Source organism: Melanostigma gelatinosum (assembly GCF_949748355.1).
Source record: "Melanostigma gelatinosum genome assembly, chromosome: 19".
NCBI classification, from domain to species: domain Eukaryota; kingdom Metazoa; phylum Chordata; class Actinopteri; order Perciformes; family Zoarcidae; genus Melanostigma; species Melanostigma gelatinosum.
The window spans coordinates 19,232,825-19,246,087 of record NC_136652.1 but is presented as its reverse complement, the minus strand read 5'-3'; the positions used below and the strand labels follow the sequence as shown (position 1 = coordinate 19,246,087).

General features: G+C 43.4%; 1 protein-coding gene across 3 annotated transcripts in view; it reads left to right on the top strand.

The window, feature by feature from the left end:
- The window catches only part of plcb1l (phospholipase C beta 1-like), a 90,614-nt gene that overhangs the window by 53,543 nt on the left and 23,808 nt on the right, over positions 1–13,263 (top strand). For all 3 annotated transcript variants that reach the window (XR_013772891.1, XM_079291331.1, XM_079291332.1), the window contains exons 10-15: positions 3,787–3,933; positions 5,112–5,269; positions 7,775–7,857; positions 8,136–8,220; positions 11,883–12,057; positions 12,988–13,074. Coding sequence is in view for 2 of the 3 variants with exons in the window: in XM_079291331.1 (XP_079147457.1) it covers positions 3,787–3,933; positions 5,112–5,269; positions 7,775–7,857; positions 8,136–8,220; positions 11,883–12,057; positions 12,988–13,074 (735 nt within the window). In the remaining variant the exon portion in view is untranslated. The remainder of the gene's footprint in view (positions 1–3,786; positions 3,934–5,111; positions 5,270–7,774; positions 7,858–8,135; positions 8,221–11,882; positions 12,058–12,987; positions 13,075–13,263) is intronic.

Sequence of the window (13,263 nt, the reverse complement as noted above, 5' to 3'; positions counted from 1 at the left end):
GTTACGAGTGTGCCAAAGTGGGTGACCACAAAGCAAATCCCCGGGGTGTTTTTTTTTCCATTTTGTAAAGCTGAACCATTTTGAAAATAATGGAAAGAAAATAATCGGTGGATTTGATGAGTTCATACTTACCCAGTGTCCGTTTATTCCTCCTTCATGGCCTAGAAAGCACCAAAAAACAGTCCTGAAGAGTTGTAGTCAGGACCACTCGTGTTAATGTTGTTCTTATCGAAAGATTAGATCTGTGTGCACGGACATTTAAACAAATAGGACTTATTGATGACATGATATTTGCGTCCATCAATACGACATGAGTTTAACGATATCACATTGTGCCACTTGATTTGTAAAATGTTTCGCAGCCACAGTGAGCACTGCTCTGTCTCTACAGTAGGATCATTGGGTTATTTACCCGCATACAGCTGTTCATGAACAACCTTTGTCACCACGCTGCAGGTCTGTAGTTAATGAATGGTTTAATATATATGTATTAAAAATATTTGGAGAGCAAACAAATAATCTGGAGGCTATTATTAAATGAGGGTTCTGCTTTCAAATTTAAAAAATGCTAATTGTTGGTGCCAGGAGAGGCTGTTTATCTAAAGACCTGTTCAGTGGATCATTATTATGCCAATCACATTTGCACATTTTATTACTGATTACACTGAAACTAAATTGACCCTTAACTGGCTCAAGCAGAGCATGAGTGCTTCAATCGTCTCTCCTCCTAAAGTACATATTTTACCTTCGTTTTTTTTAAAGTGGGACAACAATTAATCACGGATGCCTAAATTAGATCAAATCATTTTTTTAACCGCATTGAAATATCCCGTTGGACATTCGGCCGTTTGACTCTGATCACAGCGATGTGCTCGTGCTGTGATGTTGTGAGTTCAGCCGGTCCCAGGCTCTCTGGAAGCGTGCCCTTCCCTGTCCCAGTGACAGATTTCCCCGTGTGAAGTATTTATTTAGCCAGAGGAAGTGCTGCCATCTGCTCTGCAGAGGGGTCCAGAGCTCCACGTGCTACCTTCGCAAACACTCTCGCACACTATTTCCTCTCTCAAGGACACTCGTGCATATAGAAATACAGCTTGTGCATACTAAGCATGTGCTCGTAGATCGCAGAGATAATGGATTGGGTTGCTTTACCTTACGTCTCCCTCAAATTAGCTTGTGTGATTTAGCACGAGGAATTGGAAAAAAAACCTCTCTACTCGCTTTGATTTGTTGCACTTTTTCATTGTCCCTTTCCAGCTTTGATTTTGTGAATATTAAACCTTCCATTCATCTCTTTAGCGCGCCATCATTGTCTTTAGTCTGTGCTCGCTCAAACGTTCCTTCATTGTTTGAATGCAGATGGAAATGCTAAGTGAAACGAGACGCTTAAAGTGTCTTCCTTCAAGAGTGGATGGTGGCTTATTATTATATTTATCCTCCCGGGTTGCAGAGAGGAGGCCCTTTGTCAGAATTTGTCAGTTTGTGTCCACGTCAATCTTACAGGTTATCAATAAATGTGCAATATAAGGGATTCAATGCATTAATATAGCAGCAAACAACTACTGACTGTGGACAAAGGAACAAATAAACTGCAAAGATGGAGTGATCTCTACCTGAGCAGAGACTGATTAGAGCTTCTCCTGGCTCTGTTGACATAGCCGGGCCGTCCGGACTTGATTTTAGTGCATAAGTGCACGTGAGCGTGCAACACTGGCAAGCCAATCTCGTGTCAAGGTTTCAATGATCATTAATTGTCATCATGCAACACAGGCATTCACAACAAAATGCCGTTTTAGCCAATTTGCTACACAATAAAAATAAAAACACAAAACAAAACGTGTTTTAAATTTGCATCAGGAGGAACGCAAACAGCAGCAACAAACCAAGTATCCCGCCCCTAAAGCATTATGGTCTATTTGACTTTAAATGGGACCATCATTTACTAAATGAACATCAAGACTTGAAACTAGAGATTGAGACCATAAGCTCATGTTTACAATGTTTACTGAGGTAATAAATCAAGAGAGAAGTAGAGTCATTTTCTCATCGACGTCTACACAATCAGACTTCTTTTTGCAACCGGAAGAGTCGCCCCCTGCTGGTCAGGAGAGAGAATGCAAGTTTTAAGACACTTCTGCATCGGCTTCACTCGGCAGAATCGAGAGGTTGGCGCCTGGACAAAAGAGGCAGGAACTTCAAAATACAACAGGAAACAAACTAAACGAAGTTAATGACAATAGGTCAATTAAGTCAAAAAAAGCAAATTAAAAATCACCTTTAAATTTAGAATACTTTTACATTACAGTTTTCCTCTCAGCCAAAAGCCACACACGTATCCTTTTATACTCGCTTCCTTTGAGATCAATCTCCGCCTTTTAGAATAACCTGTAGGTTCTCGCTCAAGCGCACCTTTAATCCCAGCCATGTTAACACCTATTTTCCCTGATTGGCCGACAAATGTCTTGGGAAGTGTTGGAAAACTCTGTGTCTGTGTGAGTGCGAGCGGTACAGAGGTTAAGACGCTCAGTGCGACTGGTCTCACATGTCAAAGACAGCAGCCAGCCTTAATTAGTCCAGCAACTCTGCAGAGGGCGGCACCGCATCAATTAGCATAAAACGGCCGGAGGGACCTGCTGCACCCGTCGAGCTTGCATCACTTAGCATATTTAGCATTCCTTCAAGTGTGTGTGTGCGTGGGGGGAGGAATGTTTTGGTTTCGCTTTGAGCGCTTGCTATGTGTTGTACAAAATGTAATCCACGCAGGTGTGGTGTGCGTGACGTGTATGGTAATGTGGATGGCAATATTTTTTATCTTGTGCCTGGATGACTGGAGCTCTTCTTCTGCTGCTTATTACTTATTTATTCAGCGTGGTTTGTAATGTGAACTGTGAAAACAGGAGATTTTTTATGCATTTATCCACCGAGACTTTAATATTTCTCATGAAGGCTAATAACTGACAGTATACACCCACAGTAAAATGTAAGAAGCTGAAACACTGAGGTACAGGTTTAAGGATTAACCACAAAGGCTTTCTGCAAACAGCGAATTCGGGTTCCGGCTAAATTAAACCACTAACATCATCTCAATATTAATTAGTGATTATGAACGTTATTGTAATGTAACCTTGGAAAACATTTGAACACAGTCTTCCGACTGCTCATTTAAATATACCTGCAGTGTGTGTACGCAGTATAATGTGTACACACAAACACTCAAAAATACTCTCTTTTTTTCCCCAAGACTGCCAAGTACATGTTTTATTTCAAAGGGAAAATCTTCTTTCCATCCTTTAAAAATGGCACATAGCTGTGCATCACCACATGCCATGCAGCATGTTTTGGTTGTATGGTGTAAATAATAATGCTGCCAATATTCTATATGATTGATGTTGCCAACACATTCCATGAAAAGATCGAAGCTGACAACGTGTTAGTGTGTCTGTCGATACATTGACCACTTCCAAAGCCTGTCTCTGGCCCCATCCCCATTCATTCCGTTCGTGATTGTTTTAAACAGCAGGGCACTGTCGTACATTTCTCAGTAAAACTAGTGCATTTATGTCAAAATAAACTGCAGTCCCCAATATGTGAGAATGCTTGTTATGAGGTAAATTCAGTGTTGCTTTTGGTCTTTCCGTTGGGATTTATTATCAATTAGAAACACAAAGCATACCATTGGACTTGTCCTTTAACCCCTTAGTTACAGGATTTGGAGTTTTTTGGTGCCGGAGGAGTCTGGACTACATCATACATACATTGACTCACCTGTGCTGTGTTTTGTCCGTGCAGGTCAGATCTCGGTGGAAGGCTTTGCCAGGTATCTGAATGGGGAGGAGAACAGCATCATGCCCCCTGAGAAGCTGGACCAGAGCGAAGACATGACCCTTCCCCTCCCCCACTATTTCATCAACTCCTCACACAACACATACCTCACAGGTACGCTCACATACACTCGACTCCATTTTCACTGACTGATTGCACTCGTGCATCATTTATTCTTCTACACGTGGACGGCTCACTCGTTCATTTAGAAATATCATTTTGGTTTCTTAAGTGAATACCCCCGACTTCATGCCTCGCAGGTCAGTCAATCAAACGCGCCTGTGCACATCAGGCCCGCTTCTCTTGCGTTACCTCTCAAGAGGTTATCCAATCAAGTCACGCCATGATACTCAATTCATTGATATTCATGAGTTAAATATTTCTTTGGACTTGGTAGTCACAGTGACTGGCTCCCGCACAAGCATGGCAGGCTTTATGCAGAGGCCATTTTCTCCTCAATGGATATTAGAATTCATCTATTCAAATCTATTCTGAGGGGAACCTGCAGAGCATTGAATCTTTCAAGTGGATCAAATTTGTACAGCGGGGGAGAAAATTTAATTTTAGTAACAGGGCGGCCTCGTGGCCTGCGAAATGAAGAAATGAGAAAAACAAACAACTGGTCCTTGATTCTCTCCTCACAAACACAGCTTTTCATTATGGATTTTTATCGGGAAATTGTGTTATTATTATCATAGGTAGGTACGGCAATACAAAATCCATTTCTGTCCTTTCAGTGTTTGTGTACAACTTTATAATAAAGATCCCCACAACATAATGTGACTGACAGCAGCCTCGTTGATGTATTTCCATCCTGCTAACTTAAAGCAATGTTTTATGCAGTGAACAACACACGACCTCGTCCAGTAAAGAAAGTCTTTGCCCCGAGGGGTTTGGACAAGGGTGTCCAAAGAAGAGAAAGAAAGAGTGAGAGGAAAAATGTAGGAAAGGAATGAGAAACAAAAATGGCGGGAATGATTGATGCCAGATGAAGTGAGAACACAGATCTGCCTCTCACGTTGCCGCGTTGCAGGAAAAGCATGCTGCTAATGTGAAGAGATAATTGCTTCTCTAATGGTGACAGGGTGACGATGAGATTTGCCTGCTTTAGATGATTCCGGTTGTATTGTTTCTACTGTATGCTAGCAGGTGATGCGGTTAATGAGCTCTTGAAAGGGTGGGAGGGGGGGGGGGGGTTCTGTAGGCGTCCTGGTTCTTTAGGGATCAATAGAACATTTACCTGAAGTGCTGTGTGTTTCTGTGCGTTTGCTCGCTTTACGTGCGGAGTGCAGCCGGCCAGCTCGCAGGGAACTCTTCAGTCGAGATGTACAAGCAGGTCCTCCTGTCCGGGTGCCGCTGCATTGAGCTGGACTGCTGGAAGGGTCGCACCACAGAAGAAGAGCCGGTCATCACTCACGGCTTCACCATGACAACTGAAATCTCCTTCAAGGTAACACAAGGAGAGCAGATTGATCAGTGCATTGTAATGTCTTTCGCTACAGATGGAGAGGGGGCTTCTGGGTAAACAGGATGGACGGATGGTGTAATCCACATGTTGTACACGTGATCCACTGACTGCATTTAATACTGGTCCATATTTGTGTTGGGCCAACACCCACAACTTTCTGTGTTTTACTTCATTTGTGGTTTTAGATATTGTAGAATTGAAATAGGTTGCATCTTTATTTCCTGTTGATTACTTTTTATCGTCATCATTTTTCCTCGTAGTGCACACTTTAAGGTTACATGCAAGTGTGTTGGCAGCCACCAATGTGAACATCTGCATCTTCAAACATCTTTATACTGTAGATGGTTAACTTTCTGTGTTGAAATTGTCATCCTATTTATTTGTTGACACCATAACAGCAAGTGCAGTTAAATACTACAGCAAACACTCCTCGAGAAGCTACTTTTTGTCATAAATACAAAAGAAGAACAAGTGATGTATCCATTTACAGGGCAGCCAAACAAACTCACATTGTTTTATGAAAACAATCAGCCATTAATAATTGCAACAGGGATCTGACTTCACGCTGCAGGCGGGGCAAATAGTTTTCCACATAACAGCGTGGCATAGCAGAGTGAAGCCCGTCACCTTCATCTCTCTTCACCTTCAACTCTTCATCGAACAGCTCACTGCGGCTGTTCCTTCTTGTTCTATTACTCCTGTGCCAAAATGAAGATATGATTATCTGTAACCGCTTCCAGCAGGGCTGCCCGAACCTTTTCCCTGAAAGGTGGCCAACGTAAGCTTAATGGTGAGCCACAGTCCCACCTTTCATGTGTTGAGTTTACTTAATTGAAACGCCTTTTTGTTTCTGCCACCCTGACTTCCTGCACAAAGTGTCAGTCTGCCTGCCGTGCTCAGTTTACGATCAATAATTAAGAGCTACATATTTAAAGAGCATCTTTACCTCCCAAAAAAGTAAAACAGCATAAAAAATGATTTCTATTGTAATTATTGTTTTTTTAGCTGGAAACATCTGACGGACCAAACCTTACTGTGGCCTGCACCGCTCACTTTTCTTTGCAGAGTCATGGCAGTGTCGAGCCGATCCCAGCTGACAAAAAAAACATGCTGAAAATGAAACACGTTGACGTTTTTTACCAACTGCTGTGACAAACACATGGTGTGACTGCTTCACTAAAACAAGCCGACCCGTGTTTCACTTGTTGAACACCTTTATTGTGAAGCAGTGATCGTTTGCAGTAACTTAATACAGCTCTGACACATTGTAGAGAGAATTATCAATGAGACAGCATAGCGCTGGATTACATGCAAGCATCTGTGAATGTAAATACAGTGATTTTTTTTTCATAACTAGTATCAAAAATGGAGTTTGATTTCATGAAACTTTTAAGGATTCACGCTTAAATATGGAAACACAGACCGATTCAGAGGCAGACACTGAAGAGGAAAGTAAGAATGGGGAAAGCAAAGCTGGATACAAATTGGGATGAACCAAAAGTGGGTCATGTGTTCAGCAGATGGCAAATCGTAAAGGACAGGGAGTCACTGAAGGGCCCTAAAACATTAAAAGTCCCAGGAGATGAGGAGACAAAGAGAGAAAAATGCATTCCTAGCAGGAGGAAGGTGTGAAAGTCTAAGGGCAGAGGAGGTGTGAGGAGGGAAAAGAGAGAGCGAGGTGGGTGGTTTGATTGATGTTCTAATGAGAGTAACAAAAGAAGTAGAAGTAGCTGATGGAATTACCCTGAGAGTGAGATGCAAAAAGAGTTTTGAGACCCAGACGATGGAAGAGAGCTACAGACGGAGAGGGCTGAGAGTCACAGACAAAGATTTCTACTGGAGGAGACGGAGCGAATGGAAATGAATGCATTGACTGAACTGACACCGTTGTTAATGATGGTGTAATTGACTTAGACAATCAGCGGCTCAGAAACCCGATATCAGAGTCGGGCAGTGACACCGCTTCACGGCTCGGCTCCCGTTATCCACGCTGAAGTTTTGCGTGACGTGAATGACTGAGCACATCGAAATCTGCGATAAACTTTAATTATTAACCAGAAAGAGAGCCGCGGTGTTAACATCCTGCACACACATACAGTGAGACGCACGTATGATTCCTCCAGCATCAGCAGCCTCGACGCGCCACGCAGACAGATAACATGTTGCATTTGGAGGAAGGCGGCGTGTCATTTATTTTTTGTAACGCTATCTTATCTCTCTTGCTGTCTTCTATAGTTATTGATGTCAAAAGGTGTGAAATAAAAAGGAAACCATATCATTGTAAAGGGATGTGACCCTGGCTGCTATACAAGCTTTATTTTCTCCACATCATATTATCACATAAACTAACAGTGACATTCATTGTTTTTGATGCGCATTACATTACTCCAATAACAATAACAACATTCTGCCCTTAGGAGTGTGTGTATTCCACATACTTTACAGATATATTGTCAATTCTTCTTCTTTTCTGTTTGTGTTTTTTAGGAGGTGATCGAGGCTATATCAGAGTGCGCCTTCAAGACCTCGCCCTTCCCCATCATCCTGTCTTTTGAGAACCACGTGGACTCGTAAGTACGCAGGACGAGTGTCGACCTCATTGCTCAGCACTGTCTGTCATTGGATGGGTCAACGTCGATCGGCCCCGAGCAGCCATTTTATGTGTATCAGCTGTGTCAACATCTCTCGGGGAGAAAGCTCTCAGTGGTTGTCCTGTGCTCCGATGGCTCCAAGGGGCTTCTTAGGAGTAACGTGCAGTGCGTTTTGTTATTCAGCACACAAACCATGATGGTGTGTGTGTGTGTGTGTGTGTGTGTGTGTGTTTGTTTCCGTCTGTGATGACTCCCAGACCGAAGCAGCAGGCTAAGATGGCAGAGTACTGCCGGTCTATATTCGGAGACGCGCTACTGACTGAACCTCTGGAGAAATATCCTGTAAGTACACAAGATGCTCCAACACACACATACTTCCACACTTGCGGGGTCTCTCGCTCTCGCTCCCTCTCTCTCTCTCTCTCTCCCTCTCTCTCTCCCTCTCTCTCTCTCTCTCTCTCCATCTCTCTCTCCCTCTCTCTCTCCCTCTCTCTCTCTCTCTCTCTCTCGCCCTCTCTCTCTCTCTCCCTCTCTCCCTCTTACACGCACAAGCAGTGAGGATATTCATCGGATATTATCACACAGATGAGTGCACCGAAAGACGTGTCCTTGAAGACGGCTGCCAGGAGCCTCAACATATATGTACATTCCTTTGCTGGCATGCTACTGCTCTTTCCCTTTATTTGTGTCCTCTCTCCCTCTGCATCTGTCTCACAGACAGCAACATTTCGACATGTCCTCCAGCACCTGGCACAATGTGTTGCTGCTGTCCTTCCTCTTTCTGTCACTGCTGGCACGCTACAAGTTGGACTTCTGGATTTTACCTCCCTCTCTCTCTCTCTCTCTCTCTCTCTCTCTCTCTCTCTCTCTCTCTCTCCAGTTTTCATTCTCATTTTCAGTCACACACACACATACCTGTGGCTATTTACGTGCCACAGAAGCCAACTTTCAGTTCGTCACCGCGCCGTCATTGTTATTCCCCTGCTCGTTATCGCGGGACAGACCGCAGACGACAGCCGTGCAGGATGGAATGGAAGTGTTTTTTACGCCGTAATCCTAACGCGGCTTTTCTTGGCAGCCACCTATCTGTCTCTCCCCTGTTGCCATGGCTACCAGTCAAAAAGCTTGCTTTGTCTCTTTGTGGCCAAACTCTTTTTTTTCCCCCTTCCCACAGGCGTCTTTGTGTGTGATGACGCAGGCACTTTTGGTGAGGCAAATGTTAGACACTTGTCGCACAAACTCTCGAGCGCATGGACAATTTTGCACACGCGTGTGCTTTAACATACCCCCTTGCACGTCACTCGCCCGGGATGCCTTGTCCCTGTTGATATAACACTGTGGAGCAGCTTAAGTTCCCAGCAGGCTTCTGACTGGATTTTACACTGGAGTATTATCTGGGGGAAGCCTTTCATATGGAGTGGCTGAGGAAAGAAGGAGAGAGATATGAGGAGACAGACACCGAGGGAGAGTCAGAGAGAGAGAGAGAGAGGGAGAGAGAGAGAGAGCGAGAGAGAGAGATGTTGAGGAATCAGATTTCTACCACTGAGCATGTAATAACTGGGAAAGGTGAGTGCAATGACAACCACTCCCCTCTGGCATTGAGACAGGCGTGTGTTCAGCGTATCAAATGGGTAGGATTGTTTCGGTAGGTGAGAATAAAGAGGATTACAGCTTTCTGAGAAATTCAAGCTCCCCCCCCCCCCCCCCCCCCATTTATCTGCTCTCCACAAAACTGTCATTCGTGGTGAATAGGAGAGAGTATTTATTTTATTTTTTTTCAATTAAACTGAGATCCACAAAAAAGAAAATTGCTGAAATTACTTAAAAATTGGATTCGCCGTGACCATGTTTCCTCGTTTGTTATATGGCTCTCATCGCTGCATTCATTATGTTGATGATAGCTGTATGGCCAAAACAGATTCATTATAACTGCTGAAAACAAATATGAAATATGTTCAGAAATAAAGCTATTTGTCTTGCAGTTTTATTCAGTTTTGTTGAGGCTTAGTTTTAAGCTGCAGACGTACCAGAACTGGCAAGATGTGCTCGCACGCAGAAAGCAGGCGGGATTGAGAATAATGTGGGCACAAGAGGAAGCATGAGATGCTGCAGCGAGCGACGCTAGCAGGACAACAACCTTCCACACGTTTGGGATGATACACCTTTCATTCAAGGCTGCATAGTCTGTATTATAGCATGCAATTATTATAAGAAGATGAACAACACTTACAGGGTTCAACAACAATGTTTGTTTTCACTTTCTCAATCTCAATTTTTACTTGCCAGGTTAACAGCAAAGACTAAAGTTAATTGCCATGTTTAATCTTTATTTAAGTGAATTAATCTTTTTGCCCACATTCTCTCACGCCACCCAATTAAACTCCTGTTTATACTTGAAATGCTCAACTCATCAACTGCGAAAGAAATGATGTGTTTAATTATTTTTTACCACTTAAGTTGCTAGATTTATAAGCCCGGCGTTGCATTCTACTCGCTCCAGGCAATCCTTATTATTGAGCTCTGTAATTCCAAATGGAAAAAGTGCTGTCTGGGCTTTGCAATGATGCACAGGTTCAAGTTTCCATCAAAGTGAACGATGACCCGACGAGTCTGCTGGAGGCGGCCAGAAACAATCAGAGGACGCACAACCAGCTGAAACACAAAGAAGAATAAAGATCTGTTACATAAAAGTAATATTACCTGTAAATAAATAGGCATGAGTGACATTACCTCAACGTAAAAATACCCGTTTACAAGTGAAAGTCCTGCATTCAAAATGAAACTTCAGGAGAATACAGCATTTTTATTGGCAAAATGTAATTGTAGTATCAAAAGTAAAAGTACTAATTCAGCAGAAAATGAGTGTTATATCATTATATATTATATATTGTATTGTTGAATCATTATGACTTTTACTGTCCTGGCTGGAGCCAATTAACGACTTTGCAAAGTCTGAAGACACAAATCTAATAAGAAAAGCTGTGACATAGATTTAGTGGAATAACAAAGCATAAAGTAGAAAATACTCCAAACTGAAGTGCAGTACTTGGTTGAACTGAGTTACATTGCACCACTTGCCAGATGTGTGTTTAAGCATTATCTGCTGTGTTGATGCCCTCTGTTCACTCCCTTTGTACAGCTGAGCAGAAAAGACCTCTTAGATTACGTGCCACATCCAGCGTGGAACCGGTTCCATTTAAGAGGAACAGTTTGAGTGAAGCCAAGGCAAACCGGACGTCTATCTTCATGTTGGATCACTTCCCAACCACCGCAGCAGAACGCTGTAGATGGACGTGTGTGGCTGCTGGGAAAGTGGCTTAAGTTTGTTACAACCGAGAAGTAAAAAAAATAAAGTTTTGTTCACAGCTGATAAGTTGTGAACTCTGTTGGTTGTGAACTGATGTGTGTGTGTGTGTGTGCAATATCATGCATTATTAATATCTCTAAACACTGTGATCCCAAAGCTGTTCCCCATAAATAAATCAGAGATCTTCCTACTTCTTGCCAGCTCCCTTGAGAGGGCGAATGTTTGGGTTTAACGCCCAGGAAGCTGGTTTTAGTGTTGAAAGTGTAAACTTTTGAGCTGTTACATCAACAGAGTTTGTAATGCTCGGGGCCACCAACAAGCTCTGCTCAGCAGAATCAAACATTTTGAACAGAATGAGATTTTTTATAAATTTTTTTTATTGCCATGAATTTACATTGTGAATGAGTCATTCCAGTAAACAAATGTAGTATTTCCTTCCTGTAATTAGCTAATTTGTCTCCAAACTGTTCTAATATAGGGCTGTGATGGAGCAATCCTCTTTTGTATTAGAATTTTTGAAACATTTGTCAGAGCGCTTGTCACCAAAACAAGTCCCACATTTCCCCGTCCCTCCACCCAGATCACACAAACATGCAAAGCTTAATTTTATCCTCATGCACTCCCTCTGTCTTTCGATGACCGTATTATCATTTTTAATGACCTCTCTGTGTCCGCCGCTTTCTTCCCCCCCGAGCAGCTGGAGTCCGGCGTGCCTCTACCGAGCCCGATGGAGCTGATGGGGAAGATCCTGGTGAAGAACAAGAAGAAACACCACAAGACGGACGGAGGCACCAAGAAGAAGCTGTCTGAGCAGGTTTCCAACACCTACAGTGACTCCTCCAGTGTGTGTGAGCCCTCCTCCCCCAGCGCAGGTACGGCACGCACACAAACAGAGCCGTCGAGTCTCACAGGGGCCGTTGAGTTGTGGTGTTTGAGATGTAAAAAAAGCAGCCTGACAGTCCGTCCATCCGTAATACGGGCCAGCACCTGCATCCTGTCCAGAAACCGAATCGCTGGAGCGAAACAGTGCTATTGTTTATCATTCATCATTTTCATGGCCCTCTCCATCAGATGACGGTGTTATTGGCTGCTGCGTTCACTGCCTGTCAGGCGCATTCACTGCCGGTCGCTGGGGCGTCTTAAACACCAGCCAGCAGTGTCCAGTAGAACTTTCATACATCTCAATTTATGGATTTTTATATATATTCGCAGCTGCTCTCTGGTTTTAGTTTCTCTTAATCGTTCTGTGTGTGTGTGTGTACATGCATGCTTTTGTATGTTACATTTCCCAGTGTTGATTCATGCAGTTGTAAATTATTGCAATCAATCACCTTTAGTTTATTTTGGGGAGCTGAGCCGAGCTTCATTGTTACTCTGACACACACTGCCCCCTGGTGTCAGTAAATAAGCAGCACAAGTGTTTCGACCCCTTTCTAACTGGTGTGCACTGAGACAGTCGCCCATCGGTGGAGTGGGTTTGCTTTCAGAAGTGGGGCACAATGACATCTGCAGCTCTTCAAACCTATTTATTTACATACATTATAGTCACCTAGAAAATGATGCATTAATTAAAAAAAGATGGCTTGGATCGATGTGGCTGTTGTTCATTTACAGTCTTTTGATGTTTCCTGGTGATGAAGCACTTTGTATAATTACGATTCATGTACAGTAATTACAGCATCACGGTCACATGACACACGGTGCTGCGTGACAGTAGACTAAACGCTAACAGAGGCTTTAGTCTGACCTATAGGGTTGTGGGATGCGTGTTTGTTGCTGATGACGCTGTTTCTTCCTCACAGGCTCAACCAAAGAGGAGATGGCAGATTCCTCGCAGCAGTCGGAGTGTGCCGAGCTCAGCCTGAGGCCGCAGGGCAGAAAGTCTATCGGTGAGTCACACACAGTACATGACCTCAGATTCTGCAGGAGAGCTGTAGCGGAGCTCTCATAGAGACGCTGTGGGTCAGTTCGGCCATTGCTCTGCTAAAATGAATCTCCTCAGTCACCCTGAGCTTGGTGGCTTGGGACCAGTCCGTGTAGAATGCGTTCATGTTGTTGCTGTAGATGTAATGGAGGCA